This window comes from Leucopleurus acutus (assembly GCF_964270905.1).
Source record: "Leucopleurus acutus genome assembly, chromosome: 1".
In the NCBI taxonomy this organism is placed as follows: domain Eukaryota; kingdom Metazoa; phylum Chordata; class Mammalia; order Artiodactyla; family Delphinidae; genus Leucopleurus; species Leucopleurus acutus.
Window position 1 is genome coordinate 39,687,983 of NC_139142.1, and position 16,438 is coordinate 39,704,420.

The 16,438-nt window shown below is 42.3% G+C and overlaps 1 protein-coding gene across 1 annotated transcript in view; it reads right to left on the minus strand.

Moving 5' to 3' along the window:
• PRKCH (protein kinase C eta) overlaps positions 1-15,610 on the minus strand; it is a 222,793-nt gene extending 207,183 nt beyond the window's left edge. The window contains exon 1 of the mRNA XM_082846315.1: positions 15,142-15,610. Within this exon, the coding sequence (XP_082702441.1) occupies positions 15,142-15,504 (363 nt within the window). The 5' untranslated portion in view covers positions 15,505-15,610. The remainder of the gene's footprint in view (positions 1-15,141) is intronic.
• Between the last annotated feature and the right edge of the window lie 828 nt (positions 15,611-16,438).

Here is a 16,438-nt window from a genome sequence, read left to right on the forward strand (position 1 = left end):
TCGCTTCAGCTTTTGAAAGGGGGCTCCATCAGACTTTTGCAACTAAAATGTTGCAACTTTACTTCTTTCTGATTACTCACCCTAACTCAGAACCTTCTCTCTATCCAATATTGGATAAGCAAACCAACAGACTCAAACTCAAGGTTTTCCATAAACTAACTTGGGCCAACATTGCAGCTATAGTAATTCCAGCTTCATTTCCCCAGATTCCTTGCAAGATCTTTCAGAATGGACATTTGTGCAGCATTTACCCCTAACCCAGGATAAGGAAACCATCTCCTCTTCCACCAGTAACCATCCGCTGATTTACACTCCAGAATCTTAAATAAAAAGCAAACACGGCAAGAAGGCTGGACTCAAAAATCCCTTCTAAAATTCTAAAAATTCTAAAGTCTAAATTCCTTAAAATTAAAAACTCCAAAATTCTAGGTAAATAAATATCATACTGTTTTCAGAGTTAATTTCAGAAAAGGCTGGGCTCATGACTTCATATGTAAGTACTGGGGTAGAGTGGTGATGGTGGTGGTAGTAATTGTGACATTGATGATTCTTCTGTAGTGGTATGTGTTATGCACCGTGCTAGATGGTTTACATAAGTCTTCACTATATTGTCACATAACCCTGTGAGGTAGGTACTACGTTATGATGAAAAAGCTGGGGCTAGCAGAGGTTAAATGACCTCTACAATACGAGGCAAAACAAATAGCTGAACCCCAATCTGGCTGACACCCAAGCATCACACTATGATGCACTGCTAATTACGGTAGTTGTCCAATAAATATTCCTCAAAGCCGGTATTTGTGTGCTATGCCTCTGTCATTGTAGATTCTGCATCTTAATATGCACAATCTTAATATGCATCTTATATGGCTTAGGCAAATGCTAATGTGTCTTTTTACATTGAACACAGACCAAATGGATATTGAAGGGACAGTCAGAAATTCCGGAGATCAGGGAGATGCCAAAATAGGCATGATCCAAAATTTTTCAAAATAGACAAAATTATCCAGAATTAATTCACAAAATTATAGTCAATAAGGTAAATGAGCTTTCAGTAGTCAACAAGAATCAACTGTATCCACTAATTCATAATTTTTGAGGTTTTATTTCCTTTATCATTACTGGCACCATGATTATTAATTCTCATCCATACATTTATACTGATAGTTTCCAAAAAAAATAAAATAAAAACACCTGGGACCCTCTCAATTGTATCACTGCAGTACAATTATCCTATCCCTCTAAGTATTAAAATTTTCCATTAATACTTATGACTCCATAGAAAATAAATGTATCATTCAAAAATTCAAGAATCTTGAATAAACTTTAGTGTCTTCGTTTCCTTTCCCCTACTCTTTTTTTTTTTTGGAAAATATGGCACTGAAAGAGGTAGAGAACAAGCAGACGCTATTCCCAGGAAATGTTTACATCGTCACCTTCATTGTCTAAAGTGCAACCATCCGAACGTCCTTCCTTGGCCAATATTATTTTCAGAAGACCCCTGTCAAAATATCAATTTCCTTGGGAGATTAAAAGCAGCCAAAGCTACCATTTCTTGAGGGCCTATTTTGTGCTGAGCATGTTTAATGTATTAAATCTAATCTTCACACCAATCCTAAGAGTTATCTAACTTTAGCACCATTTTCCAGAAGGGGCAATAGAGCTGAAGGGACTGGTTCATCGTGGCAGACCTGGGGTTAACATACTGCACTTGCTAATATGAAGTGTATCCTCTTTCTAATACCTTCTGCCTGTTCCTCCACACGTCAAGCCTGTTGCCACCTTTGGGGCTTTGCCTTAGCTGTCCCCTCTGCCTGGGATGCTCTCTCTAATCTTCACACGACTGGTTGCTTCTTGCCACTTGGGTCTCAGCCAAAATGTCACCTTCTCTTGAGTCCTCTATCCATTCTAGGTAAAGCAGTCACCTTGTCACACTCCGTCACATCACCCTGTTTTAATTCTCCACTTAGCACCTAACCACGATTTGTTATTTTTTTGTGTTTTGTTTGTTTGCTTATTATCTGTCTCTTCATGAGAGGGGAGAAGCCCCGTGAGAGCCGAAATTCTGGATGTTGTGTTCTCTGCCCCATCTGTAACACCTAGAATGGAGTCGGGCACACAATAGGTGCTCAATAAAGATCTATGAATGATTGAATGGCTTTCCTGCTGCCTCCATCACACACTAAAGTGGCATCAGGAAAGAATCTTGAAGTCCAGAGAGCTAAATTCAAGTTTCACCTTCAACTAGCTAGGGGGCTGCGCTCTGGGTGCCCTCCATTCAGCTCAATTTCTACCACCATCAGGTTGTTTTCCAAGGTCTCAGCAAGGTGAGCAGGAACTCAGGACAGAATCAGAAAATCTTATTGGGTCAGAGGGACCCAGGCCATAAGAGACCAGGGGTCACAGGGCAAGAGGAACAGGCAAGCATCACTGATTTCATCATTTTGTCTTGGACTAACACAGTGGTTCACCGTAAGGCCCAGTACAGCTCAAGAAGAGGGTAAAAGTTTTAAGTATACAGATAAATCCTGTCTCTTTTTACAGGGGAAAACTTTATATTAACAAAAGACATCAAGCCAAGGTCACTCAAACTGTCCTAGTTTTTTTTTTTTTTTTAACTTTTCATCTATTGCAAACCTCAAAGAAACCCCTTCAACAGTAGAGACTTCTGAAAATACCTATATAACACAACCAAATAGGTCCTAAAATGGGTCATTATCTAGTATATTTCACCAGGAGCCAGCCACTTTACATCTTTTTTCTCTAAAATTTACAGCTTCTCTTTTCTACTAGTTAACTGTCTCCTATAATTAGCTGAAGTGAAAATGTCCTCTAATTGCAGGGGAAAATATCAGTACAATGCCCTAGGAATTAGGAATTAATAAAAACCTTATTTTTTGACACTTTTCATTGGAATTTCTTAAGCTGAGGCCGTGTGTCCACAGTAAGGCTTCAGGGGACCACTAACCTGATGACGCTTTTCCCAGCATGATGGCAATATGCACATACGTGCATTTTTCTAGAAACAGGGTCCATAGCTTTTAACATCACTAAAAGGGTCCAGGGTTCAAAAACAGTTTCAGAAGCACTGCTTCTGCTAAAAATTTGTTCTGAACTCTTCTGTACTGTGATGGAACAAGAGTAATAAAAAATAAAGCACTTAAGAGGTCCACAGCTCACAAATTAATAAATGCATTTTGTATAGGAAATTCTGCTAATATGGCTCTTTCAAAAATAATTTCAGAGCCTAGAACAAAACTGAGTATCAGCAGAACAATGTCCAGAAGACATTTCAGAAGGGAGCAGAATTTGTATCGTCCAATGGAACCATGACCAGAACCACATAACTCTGATACTGGAAGGGGCCACAGAACACTGGCTGCCCAGATGCCAGCATCACACATCACAGGCAAGAACACCAATGCCCAGTGTGAGGACAGAGGCACATCAAATGTAAGTGCTATGAGAGAGAAGCAGAAATAGCGACAAGCACGTACAAGAGATATACATGACTTGCAAATAAAAATTCAGCTTTGTGGTTTTGGTTTAAGCAATTGGAGAACAGGCACTAGGTCTAGAGTATGCTCACACTGGCCCCATGTGACTTATTTCATTAAAGTAATTACAAGGAGCTCATGTTGGCCATGGTTCTATCCTATAGCAAATTTCTTAATTTTTTTTATCACAGCACAAACTAAACACCTTTGGTTAACTTTTAAGCATTTCTTTCCCTGTAAGGTCAAAGTTGTGCAAGGGTGAAACTTATGAAAAGATCAAAGGAACGTTCCAGAAGGCAACACATAATGAAAGCACAGTTTAGTCTTTCTACTAAAACATCCTATGTGCTCTGACAATCACTGTTCTAATTTACAGGTGCTACAGAAACACACTAATGTAATTCTTGATAAATCTCTCTGGATAGTACCACAGTTCTCAACAAAAATTTCCCATCTCATAAAATTTTTCAGTATAGCATTTAAACACTACAATAGCCAATACCCTTGGGCCCATTCCTCCATCTAATTAAAATGTCTGTCCTGGGCTTCCCTGGTGGCGCAGTGGTTGAGAGTCCGCCTGCCTATGCAGGAGACCCAGGTTCGTGCCCCGGGAGGATCCCACATGCCACAGAGCGGCTGGGCCCGTGAGCCATGGCCGCTGAGCCTACGCGTCCGGAGCCTGTGCTCCGCAACGGGAGAGGCCACAACAGTGAGAGGCCCGCGTACCGCAAAAAAAAAAAAAAAAAAAAAAGTCTAAGTCTGTCCTACAAGTGATTTATAGTATTTGTCATCACCTAGGGTGGATAGATAGACTGGTGGCTACAGACATTTCATGACAACAAAGCATTAATTACCATGCTAGTGAGAATGGCTTCTAGCAAAAGCTCAAATGGTGGGATTCTCAGTCGCTCTCTGATACGAGAAAACAGGGACATAACTTACCATCCCATAGAACAAGGAGCCCATTAGTGTAAATCAAGAAATATAGGCTTCCCTGGTGGCGCAGTGGTTAAGAATCCGTCTGCCAATGCAGGGGACACGGGTTCCAGCCCTGGTCGAGGAGAATCCCACACGCCACGGAGCAACTAAGCCCGTGCACCACAACTACTGAGCCTGCGCTCTAGATTCACGAGCCACAACTACTGAAGTCCACGTGCCTAGAGCCTGTGCTCCGCAACAAGAGAAGCCACCGCAATGAGAAGCCCGCGCACCGCAACGAAGAGTAGCCCCTGCTCACCACAACTAGAGAAAGCCCGTGAGCAGCAATGAAGACCCAATGCAGCCAAAAATAAATAAATGAATAAATAAATTTTTTAAAAAAAGAAATATAACTGCATGGCTTGAAATGAGGACCCACTGTAATTCCTTAAGGCTGATTCTAAACCAAGGAAATAACATCAACATCACTACCAATGCTGAAAGTCATTTAGACATGAGTTAAATCCTCTCCAAGCCGGAGCAATTTAGATTTGGACCAACTGAATTCTTAGGAGTTACTAACTTTGAGAAGATATAAGTCATTTTGACTGCTTAAAACCAAACCAGTTACTCCTAAAGCGAAGAACTGATGTAACTGCCTAACAAATGGAGGCAGAAGCTTTAGAGATGGAAGGGTCCTTAGAGAGATTCTAGTGCAGCCCCGTCTTGATAGAAACTAGGGAGCCGAGACCCTGATACACAGAGGCTTGCCTGCAGTCACAGCTGACAGCTGGCAAAGCCACACCTTGAACCCAGCTCTCCTGACTCTCACAGAACAGTACCTATATATTGCTGGAAGCTGTACAATGAAATACAAAGAGTTTCTTTAATTGGGTAGTTAATACTATACTAATTTACAGTTAAAGTTCCCATAAACTTCCCATATATTTACTAATAAGCCAGCTTCCACTAAAATTTTAGAACACAAATATATATATATACATAAATATCTAACTTAATGTATTTACAAATTAATACATATCTAAATAAATTGAAATAAGTACATCTTCATATCTATGTAGATGTTAAGTGTGTCTGTCTGTCACACATCACATGAGCTAAGGCAACAGTAAAGCTTTGGCTGGAGCTTTGGTTTCCACATTCTGAAAACAAAGGACTGAGCTATAGTAGGTTCAAAAACTCAAAAATTTCTCAGGACCAAGCAGGTAATGAGTCAAGGGGACTGAGTATTAGGGGGTGGTGGGGTCTGCAGCAAACTACAGCACCACAGAACTAAATGCCTTCAGACTGAATGTTAAACATCACTGCCAAATGAATACATCTGTAGCCCGTCCACGGGCCTAAAAGCTGTCAGGCTTTTTGTTGCTGTTCTGAACTAGACTCTCCCGCTTCAACATCAGTGATTCTTTTCTGATCTGTAAAAAGCTTGGGGCATTTGATGGTTCAAAAAGGGTGCTACCGTTTTCTGTCTTCGGGAGTTAAATGTTCTTTTGGGTCATCTGTTCATAGATATTGAAACTTAGTTCCCTCCAAACTTTCGGACGATGGAAAGATTTCTGTGGGTCAGGAACGTTTAACTTTCAAAAGGGATCTGTGATGTCTCTCTGGGAAAGCATTATTAGGTCAGACGTTCCTTATCTTCTTTTGAGGGATGATTTTTCACGGTCCTTTAACTGAAGCAGGCCTGTGGCCATGCTATCTATGCTGGAGCCTTAAAAATCAACTGTTTTTCCTCCAGGAAAATGTTTCTGGTCTCCGCAAAGCAGGCACTCACCAGCATCTTAGTCCTTACTTCTATTCTGTCATTTCCTGGTTGTTGTCCCCCCTACCTCCCCAATCTCTCTCCCCCTTGGAACTACGAGGCCTGTGAAGAAAAGAGCCATGTCTGTCTTGCCCACTTGCCTCTCCAGGGTACAGCACAGTGCCTGGTACATAGGACACGCTCAGTGGTGCATGAAAGCTCACCTAAGGCTTGGCATTTCATAGAGAAACATGTAATAGTCTGTTAGAGTAGCTACCCCAGGAGCAGAAGGGATGAATCTCAGTCAATCACCCACACTTTTAAACCCTGAACTCCTCTGACCAATATCATACACTTCCATGAGAGCCCAATCCATTCATATATCCATCCTTTCAGGATACAGGGGGAGTGGGCAGTGGAGCTCTTAGGATGCTGAGGGAACACGAAGGAGGAGGGGGAGAACCAAACCCAGACTTGGAATGTCAGGGAAAGTTTCCTGGGTAAAGTGAGGTCTATGGTGAGACCTGAAGCACAAGTAGGAATTAGCATGGTTGCTCTTGAGGAACTGAAAGCTGCTCATTGTGGCTGGAGCATGGAGTGTGGGATGGGGTGAGGTAAGCAATAAGGCTGAAGAGGAAATTGGGGTCCAGAACATTCTATAGCATTTTGAAGAGTTGTGTTTTATCTAAGGGCAGTGGGGAACCACTGAAGGGTTTTAAGTAAAGGAATGACTATCAGCTCGGCAACTGAGAAAGATCATTTTGGATACAGCAATGACGAAGGTGGAAAGAAGGTGGTCAGGAAATGACTTTCAGGCCTCATTTTTATCATATTCTAATAAAATGGAGCCAGCAGCCAACACAAATGGAGTCCCAGATGTAGCCAACTGTTTTACAAAATAGAAGGAAGACCACAGAAAATCCAAGGCACTCCTTGATTCTACATAAATGCTACCCCTCTCATTAAAAAGTACTGCACTTCTACTATCACAGCTAGTCATCATTCTAAACATTTGCTAGATACCAAAACTGTACTAAGAGTTATGTAAGATAAAATGATTCACTCTGCCCACCAACCTCATTAGCTCTCCAGGGTTTGCACAACCGAATTTAACATGTCGGGCTCACAAACTACCCAGTGAACAAAGTTATACCATATTAACAGGTTTAGAAATCACAGTCTTTTAAAATAAGCAAAAGCAAAGATTTCTCCAAACAGTTTTCCATCCATTATCATATTCAAAGGACCCAAGAATCTGGTCCAGTCTTTCAAGTGCAAGTTGGTATGTAATTAATTGATTTTTTTTTTTTTACAAGGGACACTGTGATCATTGTAATAACTGGTCAATCCCGAATTACTTTCATTTTGTTTTTAGACAGATGAATAGGGACTTCCCTGGTGGAGCAGTGGTTAAGAATCCGCCTGCCAGTGCAGGGAACACAGGTTCGAGCCCTGGTCCGGGAAGATCCCACATGCCACGGAGCAACTAAGCCCGTGCACCACAACTACTGAGCCTGTGCTCTAGAGCCCACGAGCCACAACTACCGAGCCCACTTGCTACAGCTACTGAAGCCCACACGCCTAGAGCCTGTGCTCCACAACAAGAGAAGCCACGGCAATGAGAAGCCTGCGCACCGCAACCAAGAGTAGCCCCCGCTCGCCACAGCTAGAGAAAGCCCGCAGGTAGCAACGAAGACCCAGTGCAGCCAAAAATAAATAAATTTTTTAAAAAAGATGAATAAAATGTTTAAGTCAAGATCCTTCCAAAGTGCTTATACTTTACTTGCTCCAAAATCACATTTCAACAGAGATTTAGTGCCTACTATATACCAGACACTGCTCAAGATGCTGGACTTAGAACAGTGAATAAGAGAGGTGGGGTCCCTGCTCTCAAGGTGTTTATACCCTAAAGGAGGAAGGTAAAATAAGAAAATAAATTAACAAAATGATCTCAGAGAGGGATGAGTGCAATGAAGGGTGACAGATAATGTGGTGACAGATAATGTGGTCTGGAAGGTGTTCTCTGAGGGGGGAACATTTGAGCCACAACTTAACCATGATGAGAAACAGCCAGCCCCACTGCAGCAAAATTCTTACCATGAAACTGAAGACACAATATACCCAACACAATTCACATACACTGGGATAAACCTCCCTAGAGATGCTAAAATATGTTTCTTCCCTAAACGCTCCTCACCAAACTGGCTCCGAAAAAAATCATTGTGAGAACAAATAACTGTACCACAAAGTACAAAAGAGAATGAACCGCTAGATAATGAATCTAGAAGATTCAATCTGATGCTATAAATTCATGTACCTGGATCCAGGAATCAAGAGCAAAGATAATCAACGATTGCCAAGTGGTAACCTGGAGGCTTCCCCTGACAAGACTACTAAACAGGTAACCAAGACTACTAAATAGGTAACCTCACTGAGTTGAGAGAAAGCAGTCCTCCACTGCTGCAGGGAACAGAATGTCTTCAGGAGGGTTGAACCAGGAAAACAGCCTGGGATACTGCCAAGCAGGTCCTTCCTTCCTGAGGGGATGCCAAGGCCTTTCCATGACGCAGCCTCCAGCCCCTCCTGCCTCCTGCCATGTCCCTATGCTCTGCACTAAGTATTAAGTGCTGGTCCCCATTTGGAAAGTCAGCGAATACAGAGCAAATCTATGAAAGGAGAAGATAAGGTTTTAACTTAGACAAACTTTCGAGTTTTAGAAGTTCAAGAAATTATGCAAAACAAACCGGTTCTAGAAGAAACAGAAAAAAAGCTGACAGTGATAATTTAGAAAATGAGACTGTGTCCAAAAGTCAGAAACTGTATTTAATGAGTTTGGTGTTTTTTAATGCTCCTACTCTGATAATATTTTTTGCACTAAAGAGGCAACGTGGTTTTCAAGAGTCAGCCTTGGCTCAAATCTAATTCAGGCACTTATTTACCTAACATCTTCTTTGGTAAAATAAGGATAATAAATCCTCAACGTTTTTTCTCTACAGCTTTATTGAGTATAACTGTCACTCAACAACGTGCACACACTTAACAGTGAACTATCTGATGTGCTTAGACGTTAAGTATATAACTGTGAAACCATCAGCACAATCAAAATAATGAATATATTCATCTCGCTCAGAAGTTTCCTTGTGCCTCCTCTGTAATCCATCCCTCCATCACCTTCATTCTCCCGTTCCCAGGCAACCACTGATCTGCTTCCTGTCACTACAAACTAGTTTACATTTTCCATAATTTTGCATAAATGAAATCATATAGTATGTACTCTTTTGTGTCTGGCTTCTTTCAGTATGTAAATCACATATTTTAAGATTCATCCATACTGTTACGTGTACCAATAGTTCATCACTTTTTATTACTGGGTAGTATTCCATTGAATAGATACAGAATTTGTTTAAATACTCACCTGTTGGGGACTTCCCTGGTGGCGCAGGGGTTAAGAATCCGCCTGCCAGTGTAGGGAACACTGCACTCCTGCCAATGCAGGAGACACGGGTTCGACCCCTGGTCTGGGAAGATCCCACATGCCGCGGAGCAACCAAGCCCGTGCGCCACAACTACTGAGCCTGCGCTCTAGAGCCCCTGAGCCACAACTACTGAAGCCCGCGTGCCTAGAGCCTGTGCCCCGCAACAAGAGAAGCTACCTCAATGAGAAGCAAGCACACCTCAACGAAGAGTAGCCCCTGCTCGCCGCAACTAGAGAAAGCCCGCACACAGCAACGAAGACCCAACGCAGGCAAAAATAAATAAATAAAATAAATAAATTTAAATATTCACCTGTTGACTGACATTTTCCAGTTTGGGGGCTATTACAAATAAAGCAGCTGTGAATGTTCATGTACAAGTCTCTGTAAAATGGTTTCATTTCTCTTGGTAAGTACTTAAGGGTAGCTAGGTCCCATGGTGAGTATATGTCTAACACTTTAAGAAACTGTTAAAGTGTTTTCTAACGTGACTATTATTTTATATACTGCACAGTAGTATATGAGAGTTCCAGTTGCTCCACTTCCTCACCAACTCTTGGTATGATCAGTCTCTTTAATTTTAGCCTTTCCCATGGGTTTTGGTTTTAATTTACGTTTCCTTGACTAATCTATTAATGTGCTATTTTCCATGAAGGGTGCCTATTCAAATCTTTGTCCCATTTTTAAATTGAATATTTTTCTCATTGCATTTTAAGAGTTTTTATATATTCCCGTTAAAAGTCTCTTGTCTGATTTACATGTTGCAAATAATTTCTCCCAGTCAATGGCTTGTGTTTTCTTTTTCTTAAGTATCTTCTGAAAAGCAATAGTTAATTTCAATAGTCTGATTTGATTTTTTTTTATAGTACTTGCTTTTTTGTGTCCTGTCTAAAAAATGTTTGCTTAACCCAAGGGCACTAAGATCTTTCTTCTATGTTTTCTTATAAAAATTTTATAGCTAAAATCCTTTTTTTAGGTCCATGATCCATTTTAAGTTAATTTTTGGGTATGACATGAGGTAAAGGTCAATGCTCAAGTCTCTGCACATAACTGTTCAATTGTTCACACACCTCTTGTTGAAAAAAATTATCATTTCCCCATTGAATTGCCTTGACATCTTTGTCAAAAAAAGAAAGTCAATTTATCATATATGTGTGAACCTATTTCTAGACTCTCTTCTACTCTGCTGATCTATATGACTCTCTTTACTCCGATACCACAGTATCTTAATTATGGTAATGTTATAGTTATCTTGAAATCAGATAGTTTAAGTCCTCCAACTCATCCTTTTTCAAAATTATTCTTAGATGAGTCTGGGTCCTTCACATGTTCATATAAACTTTAGAATCAGTCTGTTAATTTCTACAACAAAGCTTGATGGTATTTTAACTAGGATTGCATTAAATCTATTGAACAAGTTGGGAAGACCTGTTAAGAATTGAGGTCTTAACAATATTGAATCTTCCCATTTATGAACACAGTATCTCTCTCCATTTATTTAGATCTTTAACTTATTTCAGTGATGGTTTGTCATTTTCAGTGAACAAGTCTTGCATGTTTTATCAGATTTATCCAATTTCATATTTTGATGCTCTTTTAAATGGTATTTTTCTATTTCAATTTTCGATTGTCCACTGATAATATATAGAAACAACTGATTTTTGTAGATTGGTTTGGATCCTGCAACCTAGCTAAACCTAGCTTGTTGGTTCTAGAAGCCCTTTTGTAGGTGTCTTAGAATCTTCTACAATTTTACTTCTTCCTTTGCATGTACTTTATTTTTTTAATTGCCTATTGCACTGACTGGGACCTCCAATACACTGTTGAACAGAAGTGGTAAGAGTAGCTATCCTTGTCACTCCTGATCTTAGCGGAATATCATTCTGTTTTTCACCATTAACATGTTACCTGTAGGTTTTTCACAATTGTCCTTCACCACGTTGAAAAAGTTCTCTTCTATTACTAATTTGTTGAGAGTTTTTATCATGAATGGGTATTGAATTTTGTCAAATACTCTTTATCTATTGAGATGATCATATGAATCTCCTTTTTTATTCTGTTAATATGAAGAGTTGCACTGATTGACTATAAATGTTTAATCAACCTTGCAGTCCTGGTTATAACCCCATTTGATCATTTGCTATATTGCTGGGTTTGATTTGCTAAAATTTAAGAGTTTTTATATCTATATTCACGAGGGGCACTGGTCTGTAGTTTTATTTGTAATGTTTTCATCAAGTTTTGGTATAAAGGTAATGTTGGCCTCGTGAAATGAGCCGGGATGTGTTTCCTTCTCTTCTGTTTTCTGAAATAGTTTGTGTAGTTGGCAATATTTCTTCCTTAAATGTATGATAGAACTCACCAGTAAAGCCTTCTGGGACCTTGAGTTTGCATTGTGGAAGGTTTTTAACTACAAACTCAATTGCCTTAATAGACATAATGCTATTCAAGTTATTTGAATGAGTTTGGGTCATTTGTATCTTTCAAAGAATTTGTTCATTTCATCTAATTGTGGAATTTCCTGGCATAAAGTTATTCATAATATACATTTTTAAATGTCCATAGGATCTATAGTGATGTTCTCTCATTCCTAACATTGGTAATTTGTGTGTTTTTATTCTTGATCATTTGAGGTTTATCAATTTTATTATGTTCCTTTTTTCCCAAAGAACAGCTTTTTGTTTCATTGATTTTTCTCTGCTGTTTCTATTTTCTGCTTCAACTGACCTCTGCTATCTTTACATTTCCTTCTTTTTGCTTACTTAGGATTCAATTTGCTCTTCTTTTCTAGTTTCAGGTGGAAACTCAGGTCTTTGAGATCTTTTCTAATTTAAGTTTTTAATGCTGTGAATTTCCGTTTAAGAATTTCTTTAGTTGTTACATTATATCCCACTACCTCCTTGGATATAATGTAAATTAAATGAAATAGTATAGTTAGGAAAGAAATAGTTGATTGCCTAATCCATGGCAGGCACTGTGCTTGATACTAGGAATATACTGCACAGAAGAGATCTAACCCTTTCTCTCATCAAGATTAGAAGGTAATACAGACGAAATTGGTTCAAAATCAACGCCAATGATTATCTTCTTAATACTCAGAAAGCATGTTAAGCAAAAAAGCATAACAACTTTGTTTTAGTCTAATAATAAAGGTGTCTTCTGTTTTTGTCTCTTCTCATGATCTAGCAAAAACTAAGCTTTTAGTATTTTTTAGAGTTTAGAAATTTGTAATTTCAATTGCAACAAATAAATTTACTGTAGAGTAAATTACTCCGTTTGTAACTTCCTGAATAAACTACACATTTCAATTTAATATGCTAAAGATAAATAAGTACTTCTGTCATTCTAAATTTCAAAACCACCTTTAGACCTATAAAGGATCATTTAGAAAACAAGCATTCCATGTATTTCCAAATATTTTCTTAAAATTATTTTCTTAACAAAAAATTTTAAAAGAAAGGAAACACACTACCCATTCTACCTTATCATCACAGTTTCAAAATACCCAGAACTTTTAAAAACTGCCTCCTAATTGAATGAGTGTCTGACAAATCACCAGTTCCAAGGTCATTTAAAGGCTGACCTATCCTACCAAACACTCATATTTTCTGGAACCCCACATTAAACACCTAAATATAATGAATTCAGACAATTATAGATATAGAAATTTAATTTACATTTAAATCTATTCAGCCAGTGGGACAACAGGCAGCTCTAAATACCCCCACCTTGTCAGGTAACCTGAATCTTTCTACACTTAAGCTTCTCCAGCCCTTATCTTTCAGTCTTCATTTAGCCTACAGGTTCTCAAACTTCACTGCACATTGCAATCACGTGGAGAGCTGAAAAGTACTGATGCTGGGGTCCACAGCCATAATAGATTCCTGTCTAGAGTCTTTAAAACTGGGGAGTTTGAAAAGCTCCCCAGGTGATTCAAATGTGCAGACTAGGGGTAAAATGAACCAGTCTAGGATCTTTTTGGGAAAACAGGCTTCTAATGGCCATTGGTCAGTCTGCACCACCATATTTCAGAACCTAGTTCTTTTAGAGCTTTGCCCAACCTAACTCCTAATCAGACACTAATTTAATAATTCCATTCAGATTCCTAGACTCACCTCTATTTCCTGTCCAGAAAGTCACAGGATAAAAAGTCAATCTCTACTTTGGCCGTTCCTCTCTAAGCCACTTCTAAATTCCACCAAGTAAATTCAGCTGAAGGGAAAGTAACTCAATATAATTTGATGATATGGTTAAACAGTCGTTATGGTTTTTTCTCCTATTTAAGAGACTACTCCACAAGCTGCTGTAAGTTTACAAAGTATATGATAAAATAATCAATTCCTCAAAGTGTAAAATAAATATCTAAATGAATCTTCCTTATTATCCATCTGATTCCCCCACTTGTTAATTTCAAACAGGTTTTCAATACTGAGTCACCATTCTGGGCTCAAAACTGACATTCTCCAGAATTTAAATCATTAAACTCCCGAGACTCTTCAAAGGGCTTACTCCATTTTGCCAGGCCAGACCTCTTCATTATAATTATCATTTCATCACATAAGAGTGGGAAGGATAACACCTGCATCACAAAAACAGTATGAAGATTAAGAAGCAAACGCATTTTAGCACTGTGTAGAGTGCTCTAGACATTTTAATTTATTTGCAGCAGAAATTTTGCCTCATGGGAACTATGTGAAAAAGCACAGGCAAGTAGGAAGTTGCGGGTTAACTACTTGTCAATATACAGAAGCACCAGCAGGTGAGGAGAGGGGAGGGGGGCGGTTCACAAACTGCTGAAGAGCCCTCTAAACTCTCAGTACCAATAACAACAGAAACACATACTGCAGGACTCACCCCTCTCAGGCTGAAACTGAACTGAAGTTACAAACACACGTAAACCTCATCTCCTTGGAAAACTGCTAAACGAAACTTGGCCAACTGAAGACCCAGGCACTCCAATCCCTGCCAATGCAGGTTATGTACCTCTGGGATGTAATGGATGTGCATGCTGAAACACGTGTGCACATCTGAGCTGCTGAACCAACACGTATCCATAAACATTATGAATAATACCTGCGAGAATGTATCACCTTCTCCTAAAAACCGCTTAAAGAACTTGACCCAAATCAAGTCACTTTCCTATCTATCACAACTTCTTTGCCTTTCCTGCGTATTACCCTCAAGCTGAGAGTTGGGGCGCCTTACCCAAAGTGTGGGCGGAGGGGGGTGACCGCCCCTACCCCGACTTCCCGTTAGCCCAAGCTGCCATCCCGAAAGGGGACCGTGTCGAGGATAGCTTTCTAGAGACACACCTGTGCCCTAGCGCACCACCAGTGCCGTGGCCACCTGGGCGAGAACCAAAGCGAGGGCCGCAGTGGAGGGAATTCCCTGCGCTTGGGAAGATGGGAAAGCGCGCCCCGGGCAAGTTTTGAAAAATGAAGGGGGGAGAAGGTGCTGAGTGGACACAAAGGGGAGGGTTCAAGGTACTCACCCAGCCCTCAAAGGTGTCCGAGGCGCCGGCCGTGCGCAGCAGCTCCTGGAACTGCAGGGTGCAGTTGGCCACAAAGTGGTCGTAGCCCAGGGGCGTCTCGTGGAAGACAGCCAGCTCGAGGTGGCCACCGTCGGTGACGTTGGCGCAGAATTCCTCGTTGTACGTTGGTTTGTTGGTCTTCTGCTTGGTGCTCGTCTGGCCCACGCGTACCTGGTCCACGCTCACCGTCAGGTAGGGGTCCAGCAGCTGATAGCCCTTCTTGAAGAGCGAGTGGCGCAGGGACCAGCGGGTGGGCTGCAGCCCCACGGCCTCGCCAATGCGGACCCTCAAGTAGCCATTGAACTTCATGGTGCCGGACGACATGCCGGGGCCGCTGTCCCAATCCAGGGACCGCGCGGTCTCGCAGCGGGAGAGCGGGGAGACCTCGTTCAGGCCAGCCCTCGCGGCGGCCGCAGGAGTGGAGGCAGCTCCCGGGAAAAGCAAATCGCAAGCCCCCCTCGAACAGCCATTCTGCGTCCCCCGCCGGACCTTCCCTCCCCTCCTTCCCTCCCTCTCTCCCTCCCTCGCGAGGTGGAAAGGAGGGGAGCCGGGCGCCAAGCCCTCAGAGGGCCGGGGTCGCCCGACCGTCCCTCTCGAGCGCGCGGCGCCTCCCGGGGGCTCGCGCGGGACTCGCCCCTTCTCCAGGGCCGGGAAGCACCTCTCCCCGGAGAGCCGGAGCGACCCGTCCGGTTAGCTCGAGCCTCAAGCGTCTCTTGCCCCCGCCTCCTCCCGCTTCTGCTCCTGCCCCCGCCTCCGCGGGCTCACGCTCTCCCCCACTCGGTGAGCTTCAAACCAGGAAACAGCTGCCGCCCCATCCCGGGCAGGAGCCTCGCGCCGCCGGGCTCCAAGTTCACGGCAACCCTGCGCGGGTCTGGCGCGCCCTCCGAAGCCCGGGGGCGCGGCGCGCGGCCGGCGCCCGACCCTGCGTTCGGTCAGTAGCGGGGCGCAAACGGCCTGGGGAGCGCGGCGCAGGCCGGTTCGCACCGCTCTGCTCGCGCTCCCTGCAGCGGGGTCTGGCGGGGAGCTCTGGGCTGGAAGCTACCCCAGGTGCAGGCCAAAAAGGGAAGGGCTTGCGGCCCAGCCTGAGCGAACACCTGAGGCGTGGGAGACAGACCCGGGGAGCGCCGGAAGGCGGGAAAGAGGAGGAGCAGGGAACCCACGCGGCCGGGAGTCGTCCGCGCACCCCAGTCCCCCCTAGGAGGTGGGATGGCGACCCAACGTGGCCATCTGGGAGAGGCCCTGGCCGGAGGCGGGTGCG